The sequence below is a fragment of the Hyperolius riggenbachi genome, chromosome 3, assembly GCF_040937935.1.
Source record: "Hyperolius riggenbachi isolate aHypRig1 chromosome 3, aHypRig1.pri, whole genome shotgun sequence".
NCBI lineage: Eukaryota > Metazoa > Chordata > Amphibia > Anura > Hyperoliidae > Hyperolius > Hyperolius riggenbachi.
Genome location: NC_090648.1, coordinates 134,449,981 through 134,467,185, shown reverse-complemented (window position 1 = coordinate 134,467,185; position 17,205 = coordinate 134,449,981). Strand labels below are relative to the sequence as shown.

Sequence of the window (17,205 nt, the reverse complement as noted above, 5' to 3'; positions counted from 1 at the left end):
TAGACTCCTAGTACAGTAAGAGTAAGTAGTAACAGTAAGTAGAACTAACTAATTACGATAATCAATCAGCGATCAGAAGGAAATGGAGTGTGGGTGTGTGTACACTCAGACAGTGAGTGCACGCACGCAGGAGCTAGTAGCCTATGGACAGTGACTGAGTGTCCTAGACTCCTAGTACAGTAAGAGTAAGTAGTAACAGTAAGTACAACTAACTAATTACGATAATCAATCAGCGATCAGAAGGAAATAGAGTGTGTGTTGTGTGTGTAGACAGTGAGTGCAGTGCGCACACGCAGGAGCTAGTAGCCTATATGAACAGTGACAGTGAGTGTCCCTACGGGTACAGTAAGAGTAAGTAGTAAGTAAGTACAACTAACTAACAATAATCTATCAGTAATCAGAAGGAAATAGAGTGTGTGTACACACAGACAGTGAGTGAGTGCACACACGCAGGAGCTAGCTAGTAGCCTATAAACAGTGACAGTCAGTGAGTGTCCTACTCCTAGTACAATATAACTACAATACTATTAGTAAAGGACAGCAGAAATACTGGTATAGATGAGAGAAATAAACAGAGGACAGCTGCCCACAGAGGCAAGGCCCCCCTGAGGCCTAAACCTGTAAGCTTGCAGCAGCTGCCTGTCTCTAATGTAACACACAAGCTACTAACTAAAATACAATGTCTATCTAACTAACAACAATATAGGTGTATATGGCAGGTGTAGGTGAGCAAAAACGCTAGGTAAATGATCACAATAGAGCACTTGCTAAGCCAAAGCACAAAGGAGCAACTCTCTCTCTGTACAAGTCTCAGGCAAGCATGGAGAAACGGAACATGGCGGCCGCTATTTATAGGGTAGGGGCTGGCCAGGGTCCCCCTCTGTGATTGGCTGCCGTCAGAGGGCCTGGGAGCCCTCTGATTGGCTCTAAGGACATCAATCTGGGCTATGACGCTATTCGAGCTCGGTACCGAGATCGAATAGCGCCGGGTTGCTCGAATAGCTCGAATAGTGAATGGGCTATTCGAGTGTACTCGGATAGCCCATTCGAATAGCTCCAGCTATTCGGAGCTCGAATACCGAGCTCGAATAGCTGAAAAAGAGCTCGAATATTCGAGCTACTCGAATATTCGAGCTACTCGAATATTCGAGCTCTGCTGAGCACCACTAACCACAGTTGCACACTCAAATCTGGATTATTGCAAATACTTTCTGTTTTAAGAAGGCAAATCACACTAATCATTGATTTTTTAGTTGGAGGGTTTTTGGTCTCTTTTAGTCCCGTATACTTTTCTAGTGGTTTTAGGTCACCCCGAGCTGCTTGGGTATTCTGCCATGTCTCTAACGCCATTTTAAAAAGTGATAACAGGGCTATTAGAGTAGGTAAGAAGGCCTCATCTGTCATACCCTTGTGACAGTACTATGCATGCCCTCCTGACTAGTCAAGCTAGTTTATTCTGAGGCAGCTATCCACATGCTACTTAACCAGTGACCTGTCATATTTAACCTGCCGCCGCCAGCATTCTGCGGTGTCTGGTTCCAATGAGGCCGCACATACTATTATTATTTCTCTGAATGCAAGGCTCTCTCTCAGTACTACAATGATTAAATACATGTTTTGACAGCCATGTCATTATCCTCTTTGTTAATCAAGAGGCTAGATTTCAATCTTCAGTCAAACAGGTATTTTTCGGTGTCTTCTCTCTTTAGTCGTCTTCACCTTTGACTCATCCATAAGTAAGAGACCGCATCTAGTCCAAGCTGCCTGTTCATGTTTACTCAGCAATGAGGAATTGAGCTGGCTCAGCGTCCAAAAGGAACTTTCAAACTCAACCCTATTAATAATGCAGAGAACAGATTTACTCCTGTGAATTTACAGCTTGCAGAAAGACTTACTCAGCTCTGTGATAACTGGAATCCTAAACGCTGGCTCCTTCCGAATGCTGGGCAACTGCAGGACAGCTGTGAAAGTCAGAATAGAAGCAGGGAATGAGAAAAAAGGGCACAGCAGTTACAATCGCAAGCACTTAGTGAATCCCTGCCTTCCTATCATCATCCCAGCAGGAACTTTCGCTATTTTTCAGATGCTTTTCCACAAAGTTTTAAATGGTTTTTCAGAAAAAGCAGTGCTCTGCTTCCAGGGGATCTGAAATGTCTGTACAACAATGAAACCCTCAGCACTTGTACGCCTTCCACCTGTCTGTCTTTTCACACCAAATTTTCCCTGTTCTGCCGCCCTTCCATTATTGTCCTCCTGTTAGGTCTGCTCTAATGTATAGCTCTGTATGAATGGATCTGTAATGAGGCAGTTGCTGGTGTTTCATTCAGCTTTTTACTAAGCAACTTACCTTAAGTACGGATGAAGAATAGCAAGGGCTGCAATTTCCCACCCTATCACAAAAACACATCCATTTTCAGCAGCTAATCCGCCATGGCACCGTGGCCTACAGAAAAGTGTGGCTGTGCTCCACGTACTAGTCTGACAAATGCCAGTTCACCGCACTTGATCTAGAACTTAGTAGGTAAAAGTGAGCTGTAAGATAGCAATGGGTCATCTCAAACACTCAGAGGCAAATCTGTGCAGTATAAATGGTGTAGCGGGCCCAAAATCTCACACATTGTTAAAAATACAGAGATATTTGTGAAATGACATATACAATTTAACACATCCAGCAAGTTGAGTACTGCTTGAGCCTAGGTTTAGGGCTGGATTCCTTGAGAGGCCAGAAAAGTCCCGGGCCTTGGGCGGCTGCAGCCCTAGGGGCACCTGAACATAAAATAGGGTTTGCTACACATGAAAAGTAAAAGCAGTAGAGTGTTGTACCATGTTAGTCATCAGTAAAAATGAATCAGGATGATACCATTTATTGTCTTACTAAGGCCTCTTTTCCATAGGCAGTTGATAGGCAGTGAAATGACTCTCAAACTCTGAATACTGCTTGCTGCTGCCTGGTAACTGCTCGCTGCTGCCTGATAACTGCTCGCTGCCGCCTGGTAACTGCTTGATGTGCACACAGTTCAACTGCCCATGGAAAAGAGGCCTTAGAATAAAACAAGTAAGCTTTCGGCTATGAAGCCTTCTTCAGACTGATTTCTGTATGATACAGATACAGAAACAGGAAGAAGGCTGACAAAGTCTTCATAGCTGAAAGCTAGCTGAAGAAAATGGAGAACTGTTAAAAAATATGATTTGATACCAACACCAATCTTAATAGTATAATGCTCCATCTGTTACCTGCGTGTAAAAAAATATCCTGAATATTCATACATAACATTTCATATTTATTTAGGCTTAAATGGAGTGAGAAAGGAGGAAAAAGTATGGAGGACTGCAATGCCTGGTACACACAATGCAATTTTCTTTCAGGTTAACGGTCAAATCCATTATTTCCGACAGGCTCAATCTGATTTCCGATCATTTTTCTGATTGGTTTTCCATAGAAGTGATCAGAAAAGGAAAAGAAAAATGATCAGCCCTGTTGAAAATAATCGATTTGACCATAATTCTGACGTAAAATTGCATTGTGTGTACCAGGCATTACAGTATCTTATCTCATAGCAATATCAGTCTGACTTGTTTGGAGCTCCATCTGCTGGCTGCATGTGGTAGATATGAATGTATTATTATTATGCCTTTATGTAGCAGTCGCATCTTCTGCAGCAGTAAACAGTCCCTCCAATGAGCTCACAATCTATTCCAAAACAGAGCAATAGTCTCAGGTCCCTATCCTATTTCTATGGTGTTTTTTGGGGGGGAGAACTAGAATAAGCAGAGTAAAACTGTTTCACAGCTCCCAATTGTCCCTCTTCAGGAAGGACAGTCCCTCTGCCCCACTTTCCTCCTCAGTTGTCCCTCTTTCAGGGCTAATATTCAGATCTATGTAAATATATGTATTTTTCTACAGAAAAATGTGTTTGACTCTAAACTGTATTCCCATCCTTTAAATGTATATATTTCTTATTTTCAAATGTTATTATGAAGGAAAATGAACCAGGATAGAACGGATCGATGTGGTTTGAATTATAAAGTAAATCTTAATAGTATGTGTGACTAGGAATGTGTCTGGGGCATTAGTAGGGGTGTAACAGGGGCGTGGCTTGTGTCCCTCTTTCTTGTCTCAAAAAGTTGGGAGGTATAGTAAAACCACACAAACCTGGGGAGAGCAAACAGAAAAACTTCATTCATGTAGTGCAGGGGTCTCAAACTCGCGGCCCACGGGCCATTTGCGGCCCTCGATACAATATTTTGTGGCCCTCGCCGGCAAAAGCTTCCTTATAGTTCGCTTCAGTGCTCCCAAGTAATCCGCCGCATCCCTGCCGCTAAACGAGGGCTGCAAAGTCCCCAAATCGCCCGGGGGGCAATCCGTCGGCATTTCCTGGAAGGGGCAGAGCTTTCAGCTTCAGCTCTGCCCCTCCTGACGTCAATCGCCGCCTCTCCCCAACCCTCTCTGTGAAGGAAGAGTGAGAGGGGCGGGCAGAGGCGGCGATGCGCGCGATTGTGAAATTCCTTATGCGGCCCAGCCTCATCCTGACTTTGCCTCCTGCGGCCCCCAGGTAAATTGAGTTTGAGACCCCTGATGTAGTGTCTTGCCTGGCATTCAGACCTGCATCTCTAGCTATGCAGGAAGATAGTGCTAGTATCTACACCACCACCAGGATGATTTATATTGCACTACCACCTTCTGTGGTATGCAAATGTATGCCGCTTGAAAATGCGCCAATCAAATTCCACCTCATTCTTATAAAAGCTGCTTTTGTCTGATTTAGGTTCTGCATGGTAAAACAATAGCCAAGGTTCTCAGCGCATGGTATATGTACCGCAGGGGGTACCTTAGTTGGGTCTATGGGGTACTTGGAATAGTCCACCTATTACAGTTAGGTTTGAGATAATAAAAAAAAGAAAAATCATACATAAACACACCTGAATAAATCTTTATAGTTAATAAAAAGCGAGAATGCATTTATAAACTATTTTGGAGAACTTCTATGTACTATATAAGTGTCTGGAGGCACCTAATATTATGTTATGCATAATAAAGGGTACTTGGCCATCACAGTCTTTACTAAAGGGGTACTTGCTGTAATTATGTATTAAGAAACAGGGCCTGAATTGAAAGGGATAATAAGCACATTACCATAGCAAGCAACATGCCAGTTACCCCGGTGCTAATAGTATTTCTAAGAGAAGAGACCCAGAACCATCTTCAAATGTATTCAAGCTCTTTATTTTAAGGCATCAAAGGTACAAACAGGGAAAGTTAATGCAACCAGCATGCTTGTTCAGGGTTTATAGCTAAAAGTATGAGAGGCAGAGGACCAGCAGTACACCCAGGCAACTGATATTCCATAAAAGGAAATAAATATGACAGCCTCCATGGGCTGTGTCCATGTCAGGCTATGAGTGTGCACATTCAGAGCCACAGCCATTGCCATGCACGCGGGCAGACGTATGGCGCCAGCATCTTCTGTGGCGCTGTACAACAGAATACAAGGTAGAATAATACAAAATAAACAATACAACATTTAATACTACAAAATGTTGGTGGATTACAGCAAATGAACTACAGATTTTAACATAGTGGTGGAAGATACCACTCTAGATTGTAGATATCTGGATTGTAAGCCTTTGGGCAGGGTCCTCCTCCTTTTGTGTCCTACCTGATCACGCACCTCCATTACCGTACACCCGTCCTAAGGATCAAATTGCCTAATCTCCATGCTCCCATCCAGTGACTGACTAAGCATTACCTTGTATTCATATATTCATATTGTGCTGCGTGATCTGGTTTTTCTTGTATTCCTGTATTGTCATATTGCTGTAAGTCACCCCTAAATATTGTCTGTAACTTAAACTAATGTCCAGTGCTGCGTAATATGTTGGCGCTTTATAAATACAATAAATAAATAAATAAAATAAATAGATACGTACACACATTGTACAGCATTGAGAGACAGAAAGGGAAGAGAGCCCCGGCCAAAAGGCCTTACCGTTTAAAGGTTTAAGGGGTAGGACAATAGGTGTCCCTCTTCCATGTCCCCCTTTTCCTCTTTGCTTTGGCAATGTCTATATCAATCTTTGTCATGCCCCTAAAGTGATCGGGGGCATGACAAAGATGCATTAAGGGAGGGTGTTACAGAGGAGGGGAGAGGATCAAGATAAGTCTTGTAAGCAGAGTCGAAGAGGTGACCAGAAAGAAAGACAAGAGAATATTGTTAGTAGAGTGGAGATTGTGTATATGCTATATGGTATCTGGAAATAATGTTATTTGAATAAGAAGGAGTTGGTTGTTTTAGCTTGTTTTGGTAAATGTTGTTTTCCCTAATGTGATGGCATCCATGACCATGACATGTGTTTCGTGAAATATCCAGTAACTTTGCATGACTATACCGTGTGATTGCTATTCTCCGTGTTTCTATTTGCAGAAGTGCATATGTCTATTAAAATGACCTGTCTACTATATGCACAGAGAGTGTGTCCTGTAGATGTGCAGGTGACTGCACACTGTACGTGTTTATGTCCCATGTGTAATAGTTGCACTGCTGACCTGTTTACCCACAATGCTTCTCTCTGTGTGCCTCAGAATGGAAATAATGTAAATTCGCAAGGAAATAAAAGCAAGCTGCCCAGTTTAACCCGCGTTCTTATGTCAATATTTTCCCAGAGTGGAGTCAGAAGTCGTTGTGGCAGCACTGTCTTATTACGCCAGGATTGCTTAATTATAGATTAATACTGTACATTTAAACTCCAGTGGCAGATTAAGGTGTCAGCATTAATTATTATTACATGTTTGGAATATGTCACAATCTATTTAGATCACAGGCTGCGTTTGCTTACACGCTTTCGCCGTGCGCTGTCACTCCAACTGACACGCAACTGAAAGACAGTTCCACTATTCCGTGGAGAGGGAGGGAGTCAGATATCATATGCACAAAATGCTTTGGCAAGGCAGGAGGGAGAAAGAATAGCCATGAGAGCTGTAACTCATTCCTTGCCACCAGTGAGATATCGGAGCAACGACACTTGTTCCTAAATATACATCACCGGGGAATATCCAAGGACATGGCGTTCTCCCATAAACCATGATTTATGTGGCCAGATAGATGAGGACACCTTCTAATTGCAGATAATTAACAGGTGCAGGACATTCATATAAACCATAAAGCTAATGAAGACTCCTACTGTGTTGGACATGCATGTATGACATTGCCCTAAGCAGTTTAATTATCGCAATCTTCGAGGGTTCAGTGTGTGAGCAGAGATTTGTCTTTCAGTAGCTGATCCACCTGTTCACAAGTGATGAGATCTAGGTTTGGGGTCCATTCCTAGTTATAGTACAGTTCTTGGAGGCTGAATGTGCCTAAGGACATTACTATTCATTTATGTAGCGCTGACATCTTCCATGGCACATAACAGAGTTCATACTTATGTTACTAACTGTCCCTCAGAGGAGTTTCCAATCTAGTTCTCAGAACAGTCATAGTCTAATGTCCAAGCCATAATCTGAAACCAATTTTATGGGTAACTTATTAACTTTTCAATATGTTTTTTGGAACATCGGACAAGTGCCTAGAGGAAATACCGTATATACTCGCATACAAGCCGAATTTTTGACCCCCAAAAAGGGGGTCAAAAGTTGGGGGGTCGGCTTGTATGCGAGTCTTCCCTGGTGGTCTAGTGGTGGGTGGTCGGGTGGTCCGCGCCCGGCTCCCCCCCCTCCCCGCTCCCCCCGCGGCCGCCGCTGCTATTTTACCTTCTTAGACAGCGGCCGCTTCCTAATCCGCGTTCCTCTTCTTTCTCAGTGTCAATGTATCACAGCAGCGCGCCGGGCGCTGCTGCTGTGACGATGCAGGGGGCAGGAAAGAGCGGTTCCCTTGGTAACGGCGATACAGATCGCCGTTATAGGGAGCCGCGCTATTTCCTGCCCCCTGCATCGTCACAGCAGCAGCGCCCGGCGCGCTGCTGTGAAACACTGACACTCTGAGAAAGAAGAGGAACGCGGATTAGGAAGCGACCGCTGTCTAAGAAGGTAAAATAGCAGCGGCGGCCGCGGGGGGAGCGGGGGGGGGGGGGAGCACTACCCACCTATGCTGGTCACTATACTCGCTAAACTGGGCACTATACTAGCTAAACTGGGCACTATACTGGCTAAACTGGGCACTTTACTAGCCATACTGGGGCACTATACTGGCTAAACTGGGCACTATACTGGCTAAACTGGGCACTATACTGGCTAAACTGGGCACTATACTGGCTAAACTGGGCACTTTACTAGCCATACTGGGGCACTATACTGGCTAAACTGGGCACTATACTGGCTAAACTGGGCACTATACTGGCTAAACTGGGCACTTTACTAGCCATACTGGGGCACTATACTAGCTAAACTGGGCACTATACTGGCTAAACTGGGCACTATACTAGCTAAACTGGGCACTATACTGGCTAAACTGGGCACTTTACTAGCTAAACTGGGGCACTATACTGGCTAAACTGGGCACTATACTGGCTAAACTGGGCACTATACTAGCTAAACTGGGCACTATACTGGCTAAACTGGGCACTATACTGGCTAAACTGGGCACTATACTAACTAAACTGGGCACTTTACTAGCCATACTGGGGCACTATACTAGCTAAACTGGGCACTATACTAGCTAAACTGAGGCACTACCTACCTATACTGGGCACTATACTGGCTATACTGGGCACTTTACTAGCTATACTGGGCACTTTACTAGCTATACTGGGCACTATACTAGCTATACTGGACACTACCTACCTATACTGGGCACTATACTAGCTATATTGGGACACACTGGGGGGCTGCACCAATCCAGCATTTCCTACCCCCGGCTTATATGGGGGTCAATCATTTTTCCCAGTTTTTTCAGGGAAAAGTTGGGGGGTCGGCTTATATGCGGGTCGGCTTATATGCGAGTATATACGGTACACGCAGCCAGGAGAGTATTATTATTATTATTATTTAGTATTTATATGCAGCTGTACAGAGTATATTGTCACTTAACTGTCCCTCAGAGGGGCTCACAATCTAATCCCTACCATAGTCATATGTCTATGTATGTATTATGTATAGTGCATGTACCATAGTCTAGGGCCAATTTAGGGGTAAGCCAATTAACTTATCTGTATGTTTTTGGGATGTGGGAGGAAACATGAGTGTCCAGAGGACACCCACACAGACATGGGGAGAACATACAAACTCCTTGCAGATGTTGCCTGGCTGGGATTCAAACCAGGAATCCAGCACTGCAAGGCGAGAGGGCTAACCAATACCACGCTGCTCAGTATGGTGAGAGTACATATAAGCTCCATGCAGATGTTGTCCTGGTCAAAGTAGGTAATTTGGGCACCAACAGGGGTAATTTGGGCTCCTAGGATGCTCAATAAATGCTGTTCTTGGGTGGTGGAAATTGTGGCTGGGGGGAGGGGTCGGGGGGCTGGATGGTTGTGGACGGTTAGGGTTGGGCATCGAGAGAGGGTTGAAGTGGGAATAGGGTTAGGTTTAGTTTCAGTAAAATATCGGTAAAAATGATCAATCTTCTACAATAGTCTAGAATATTATATTATATTACCCATTGCCCACCAGTAGAATATTGGTAATTTTAATGATACTTTACTAGTGGCTATCCCTAGCACCTACATTACCGCAGCCCCCTTTTGAGATATATGCGTTCTGACTGAGATCCTAACCTGAGAAAATAGTGGACTGGATTTTTCCACAAAAATACATCGGTTTGAAACTAAATTAAAGGGATCTTTTAAGAATTTTGGAAGGAGGAAGCATCAGAGTCACTTGTAGCGCACTGTGAGGTGCAGATAGTGAACTCCCCCTGACCCTGTAAGCTAGTTTGGTACTGATATGATGCTGAAGTGTGCTGTTTGGCAGTATTCGGGTGCTAGGAATTTAATATGTCAAATTCGAGCATCGACACTAGCTGTCAAGCTACATCCTCATGGTACGATGGATCAGGGGATCTGCGACAACGAATGATACGACAAACTTGCGTTCCCTGATCTTTCTACCCCAATTGCGTATCGTGGAAAAAAACGAAGAGGGCAAATGAGACTTTGAACATGAGACTGGTAATTAGCAAGGGATTCTATGGGGATCAGCGAGATTGTCTGCAAAGTTATCTGTTATGATGGTCTTTCAAAACGAACGATCGTCGTGTTTGCTGACGTTCAACATTGTTTAACAAGTTTTCATCAAAGGAGGTTAAGCCATATCGTGAAAACGGCCGTTCATCATCGGAAAAATTGTTGCATAAATCGTGTTGTGGGCATGGGCCTTAAAATGAACCAGAGAAGAAGCACCCTCATGTATTTTACCATAAATATCAGTGGGAACATTAGAGAAAACACCTACCCTTCTCTCTGTTTCATTCTTCATGGCTCAGCTTGCTTGTTGTAAGCCCTGATAAAATCCCCAACTGAGCAGTCAGTCTGGCTTTGCTCAGGAATCATTGTAGCTGAGTCATCATAGCAGAGCCACAAGGGGGCAGGCTTGGGCTTGAAAAGACATCAAAGAAGACAGACTCAGCTATAATGATTTCTGAGCAAAGCCAGACTGGCTGTTCATTTGGGGATTTTATCAGGACTGTAACAAGCAGGCTGAGCAGTGAAGAATGAAACAGAGAGCAGGGTAGGTGTTTTCTCTATTGTTCCCACTGATAAATATGGTAAAATACATGAGGGTGCTTTGTCTCTGGTTCACTTTAAGGAAAGCCAGTGCTAGATCTATTGTAGCACCTGTCCTCCCCCCCCCCTCTGGAGTGTTGTGTGCGAGCCAGCCCTGAGCTCTAAAGCTTGGGGTGACCCATGCTTCACTCCTTTCTCATGTGGTGCCCCCAAGTTAATGTGCATGTAGCAGAACGCAATGGACGTTAAGGTAAGTGCCTGTTTTTAATATTGGGAGGTTGGAGCGGACGGCTCCACCCGGCGCTGGCCACGCTTGGGGGGGTCGCCTGCGCCACCCAGCCTCCCCCTCCGGGGTGCTGCTGTGGTTCCCAGGCGGTGAGAGTGCCTGGGACCCCGCGGTCCCCCGGTTGTATGGGGGCATTGGGAAGCCTCCCCGTGGCGCTCCTGGATAGTGCTAATGTGGCATGAACTAATTCCCACAGGGTGACCGCTTTGGTTTTTTGACGCTGCATAGTTTGGCGTGCGAAAGCAAATGCATATTTGCATGAGCATTGCCTCATGAATAGCCAATTGAGCCACATTTGCAGAGCCAGACTTGCTAGGGTTAAAACTTGGTGTTAGAGCACGCATACGTTTTCCTCAGGTAAGCACTAGATCTATTGTATCAGATTCTCTATTTGACCTGCTCTGCATGCCTATGTGAGCATAACTAGTTCTGATGGGGATCAGACATCATCATTAGCAGTCTGGAAATCTATAATAATACCAAATGATTGCCGATAGCCATTTTACAGCAATAAAATATCTGCTGGCAGTGGCAGATATTTTCCAACATTCCAGGAAACATCTGTAAATGCAGTGAAAGGTTTGCTAGGAAAATAGCTGTTCGTTATCAGAGATAACTTCAATGAACTGTGATGTCACAGAACTCTACAATCACCTATATGAAGGGATGATTCGGTAAAGCAGAAATGTGCAGTGAAGTCAACATGAATGCCCTTCATTCAAGTTAATTTCCCATTTAGTAAAGTCTTTCTAGTTTTTTTACATTTTTTGTGTGCAAATACTATAGATAATACAAAGAGGAGATGTTCTTTGTTTTTACCACCAGGTGGCAGCACAACTGTCCATGAAAGACACATTCTTAGTAAAAACTAAAAAAAAGGAATTACCAGCATTTGCAAGTTCAGAATTAAAATATTTTGGTGAACTAATTGAAATTTAATTTCATTAGTTCTATTTAAAGTAGACCTACTGTACAGGTTAAAAAATATATAAAACTAAAATCCTACATAAGAGTCAGACAAACAGTAAAGTGTACAGTCACCTGTTTCCATGCAGTCACACTGCTAACAGGTTTATCACAACCAAAGCCAGTCACTATATCTGAGAGCCAAGGCCAGGTTTATATCCCCCCCCCCCCCCCTACCCTGGCCAACTTTCTTGTGACCTCCATTCCAACAATTCCATATACAGCAGCACATCTCCTATTCCAGGTGCAGCCTTCTCTTTCATGTGTAACATCCATGTACAGCATTTCCTCTCTTTTATGCACAGATCCATTAGACAGCAACTTTCTTCTTCCATGCAGTGCTCCCCATTTGCAGTCTCCTCCTCCATAAGGACCCACACCTTTTCCATGTCCAGCCGCCCTTTTGGCAGCAGTCACCCTAGACCCGGGCCTATGTGGCCTTTTTCAGAAAGTTGGCCCTGCTGAGAGCCACAGATTTCCCTGTGCTCTGAGGTATCATAGATCATCACTGGAACTCCTATTTTCAGTCACCTTCCTATGTACCCTAAAGCACAGTGAAAGGGACAGTGGATAGAGGAAACATTTCTAAAAAGTGTCTGCAGCTTTCTGTCTCATTCTGGTTCCAGTCTTAAGATCATGGACCCAGAAGGCACTGCATCAAAAACACAAAAGAGTTTGCGGACAGTGAGTAGTGGCAGCAGCTAAAGGGAGGAGCCTGGTGACTAGAAAAGTAAGAGAACACTTACAGTAACTTCTGTCCTGAGTACTCCACTGAATTTACTCTCCATACTGGCTAGGGAGAATGAGCAGTGGCATAGAAGGACCAGTGGTGGGAGAGAGGGACTCCGAACTGGTCCTGGTGTGCAATGTCTGCTATCTAAGCGGACATTAAATTTGAATAAAAAGATGTCAGAGCAAAGCGAAGACCGAGCCCGCAGCTAAGCAAGCCAAGCAGGCAAGAGGACAATGATTCCAGGAAAGCAAGGGAGACGCACACAAAATAGTGCCAGAAAAAAATGGCGCAGGGTGATTCCGGTAATGACATCTTGCTGCTAAGGTTATTTAACATTTTAGAAATGTCCTAAAATGTGTGTTAAATAACCTTAATAATAAGATGTCATTACTGGCATCTAGCATACATTACCTGTTCCCAGCGATCGCGTCTCCTCCACTTCCTGTTCAGTTTGCAGGGGTCCTGCAGCCAGCCAATCACCATGCAGGGACTGAAGGTGCATGATGATTGGCTGGCTGCAGGACAGCTGCAAACTAACTAGGAACTGGAGGAAATGCGATTGGAGATGCGATCTGGACCAGGTAATGTATGCCTACATCCCCACCTACTCTCACACTAAACCCTCCCGCTACCTATGTCTAACCATAAGACCCCCCTGGTGCCTAACCCTAACCACTCCACCCCAGCTCTGCCTAAAGGTACTAATGATTCAATTTGTAGCGAAAAATCGTTTGAGTGATCAGATAATTCTGATTGGTGAAAAATCGTTCACTACACCATCAACGAACCAATCTTTGCTTCCTATCTACTACAACCAACTAGAAAATCCAAATTTTGGTTTGACCAAAATCCAATCGGACAACTATTTTTATAATCGTTCGTAATCGATTGTGTTCATCAATGGAGATTATTTACAACCAATCCGATCAGAATTTCTGATCGCTCAAATGATTTTTCGTTAGAAATTGGACCATTAGTGGCCGCCTTAACCCTAACCACTCCACCCTGGCTGCCTAACCCTAACCACTCCACCCCTCCTCTGCCTAACCCTAACTACTCCACCCCCGCTGCCTAACCCTAAGACCCCCCGGGTGCCTAACCCTATTCTAATCACTCCATCCGGCTGCCTAATCCTAACCCCTCCACCCTGGCTTCCTAACCCTAACCACTCCACCCCTCCTCTGCCTAACCCTAAGACCCTCCGGGTGCCTAACCCTATTCTAATCACTCCATCCGGCTGCCTAATCCTAACCCCTCCACCCTGGCTTCCTAACCCTAACCACTCCACCCCTCCTCTGCCTAATCCTAACTACTCCACCCCCGCTGCCTAACCCTAAGACCCTCCGGGTGCCTAACCCTATTCTAATCACTCCATCCGGCTGCCTAATCCTAACCCCTCCACCCTGGCTTCCTAACCCTAACCCCTCCACCCCACCGCTACCTAACCGTAACCCACCTGCCTAAGTGTACCATAGTAAAAGCCACAATTAGTTGAGGAGGTAACATTATGGTCCCCGATAAATAGCAGGTGCCATAATTTAACCTCTTTGATGCTAATCACAGCTTTGTCTATTGCCGGCTGTGCTTGTCTTGCACCATTTGTATCTGCTTCCAGGGAAGCAGATGTATTAGAGCTATGCAGATACTGATGAAACTTGTGCCATCAGCCGAATATGATTTTGTATCCCAAATTGGCTGCAGTAGGCATAGCCCAGTCACTTTGCATATTGGCCGCCCCGGAACCCAAAGTGGCCAGGCATCGGGTTCTGGCCATAACATATACAGTGACCCGACTTCCAGTGTTACCTTTAAATTATCGCCATTATAACCAGCATACGATCGCATTAACCATTTAGTAACCACCATCGTGTAATGTAACATTTTCCATTCTTTATTTCACCCAAGGTAAAACATTACAGCACGGATTCCAGAGCTGCGTATAACAAGCCGTGGAATGCGCTCCATCTCGCTAGCTAAATCTTGCGGCTTGCCAGCTTCCATAAATTCTCATGCCTCGAGACCCGAAAGCGTTAACGAAAAGATTTCACTGGCTGGCCGTGGCTCCTGAGGGATGGTAATTTAGTTTTTTGGTAATGCAGTTTAAATTTTTTTTTAAGCTGCCAACATAAGGCGAGTAATTGAAAGTGAAGGTTTGGATACAGAGAACAGGGAAAGTGTTCATCCCGAGAGGTGTTTAATAAAACTCTCGTTCAATTACAAAGAATTACATTACTACGGAGACCGGCAGAATGCTTAATATTGCATTTTCACTCTGCAAAGTCTGGGCTGATGTCAGAAAGGGGAAGAGACAGCCGTCCAAACACATGAAAGGAATCGGAGCTAAGCCCGTGCTGTTTGTGCTTTCATATGCTTAAAAAACAGATTTTTCATGTTCTCCCCGCTCCTCCTGACGTTACAGAAATATTCTAATTACTTTGTAGTTTTAACATTTAAAATGGAAAACACATGGCCGGAAGGCTAAGCATTAGATGATTTTTGACAGGAATGACTGATGAATGGGCTGTCTATGGGGTACCTGTGAATGCACTGGGGACCTCGTGTAGACTAAGGGGGTTAGAACGCTTCAGCCAATAGTCTATTCTCCCTTCCTTAATAATCCCCAGCAACATCTAGCATGCATTATTAAATTATGCAAAGACAGCAACTTCTGCATTGCTGTACAAAGCGAAGGCCTAACATGGCTGTAACAACAACACATAGCACTAAAATGGTGCAAAAATATCATAATAAGGGGTACAGCTGTACATATTTATATATGGCCTGGAGGGAGGAAACAGTCTTCAGCTATCTGGATCATTTGATAAGTTCAATCCATGTGTTTATGTATGGTATGTCTTTGTATTGACAGATTTTCTTACCATATTATACATGATCTATGTATACGTTTGATACCCAGTGACTGCATTGCACTTGGCACAGTGCCCCAAAAGACAATAGACAACAGGGATGAGCAGAAACTACGCCAGTGCGAATTTACGCATCGTAGTTCGCATCTACGCATCGTAGTTCATAGGCGAAGTTTCAAACCTACGCTTATGAATTTACACGTAGCGAAGTACCGCTACGCGTAGCTTACGCCCACTATGCGTAGTTAACATGTGTATTGCGTAGTGAACTACGAATGCGTTACTCCCGGCTAATTTTCCGCATGCGATTGTATGCATACAAATTTACGCATTGGAAAGGGGAATGTACGCATAGAAGGGTTCCCAGGATATGCATTTCTAAAGAAATTAATGCGTACAATTTTCTGCATGCGGGCATAAGTATCCGCCTACAGTTCGCACTACGCGTAATTGCGTATTTTAACGCGTATTCTACGAAATGCATACAAATCGAATATTTGTTTTCGAAGCCGTAGTTTGGCGAAGCGTAATTGCGTAAAACTACACGTATTTCCAGCGTAGCGAAGTTGGCTGACTACGACCATCCCTGATGGACAACCGACTGATGCGAAATTAGGAACGGGCATTTCCAACCATCCCTACATCAAACCAACTAATGTTGATTTAGGTAACTGTGCACAGTTTTCTTGCAGGCTTACGTCAAACATGACAGAACTGGATTAGAACTGTAGTTTAGTTTACTGGTTTAGTTTACTTATGAACAGCTTGTTCATTCATTATGCCTTTCCATGCATTTCCCCAAGACTTCTCCAGGACTGCTCACACCACCTATAACTTCCTGTATATGCACTAATAGGGGTGTTCATTGGTGTAGCCTAGGGATAAGAGGCATAGCAATCACTATGACTGTATCCTTGGTCCTAGGAACCTATGGGGCCTTTAATTTGTTTTGTGTAAGACAACAGGTTTAAAGCATTGTTAGGTACTTCCAGCTACAGTATGTGTGTGAGGGAATAAGTCACTTGTAGTGCTGTCTGTGTGTGTATGAGGGGGATAAGTTACTCTTAAGCTGCTATTCTGGGATGACAATGTTTTCTTTAAATACCTGGAAAAAAAAAGATCTTCTTTCAGCAGGAAGCTCACACAGAAATGTTAGCTCTAGCCTGAAAAGCACCATTTGGCTACTGGAGCCAAAAGACAGCCCTGACTATGGCAGGAGAGCAACACAGTATAGCCGCTAGGACCAGATATTAAATAGATGTATTGTATGATTTTTGCCTTTTTTAGAGATACCATACTTGTGATCTGATGGAAAATATATAATTTGACTGCTGACGTCCTGTCGGACATTTTGGTACCACTTTCAGGGAGCTGACGTCACCAGCAACACTGTTATTAAACTTCTCAGTAAGGGAATGTTATATACTATTCATGTTTGGCATTAATGTGATTCATATTCTTTGGGGATAGTGAATTTGCAATTATTATTTGTGTGCAATGAACACGGTCCAATACACAGGAATGTCATATATTTTGGATTTAAATCCCCCCTAAATGTATTCATCTCAAGGGCAGGGGCTGTAACCTGAGTTTCACCATCCAAGCAGATCTGTATAAAAGGAAACACAGCAAGTTTAGCTCTTGTCCTCCATTTTAACAACACCTATGGATTGAAGCTAGCAAGAGAACCCAAG

General features: G+C 44.0%; 1 protein-coding gene across 4 annotated transcripts in view; it reads right to left on the bottom strand.

Annotated features, from left to right (window-relative positions):
* The window catches only part of KCNU1 (potassium calcium-activated channel subfamily U member 1), a 330,251-nt gene that overhangs the window by 37,446 nt on the left and 275,600 nt on the right, over positions 1-17,205 (bottom strand). For all 4 annotated transcript variants that reach the window (XM_068274953.1, XM_068274954.1, XM_068274951.1 and 1 more), the window contains one exon: positions 1,896-1,961. In XM_068274953.1, coding sequence (XP_068131054.1) covers positions 1,896-1,961 — 66 coding nt within the window. The remainder of the gene's footprint in view (positions 1-1,895; positions 1,962-17,205) is intronic.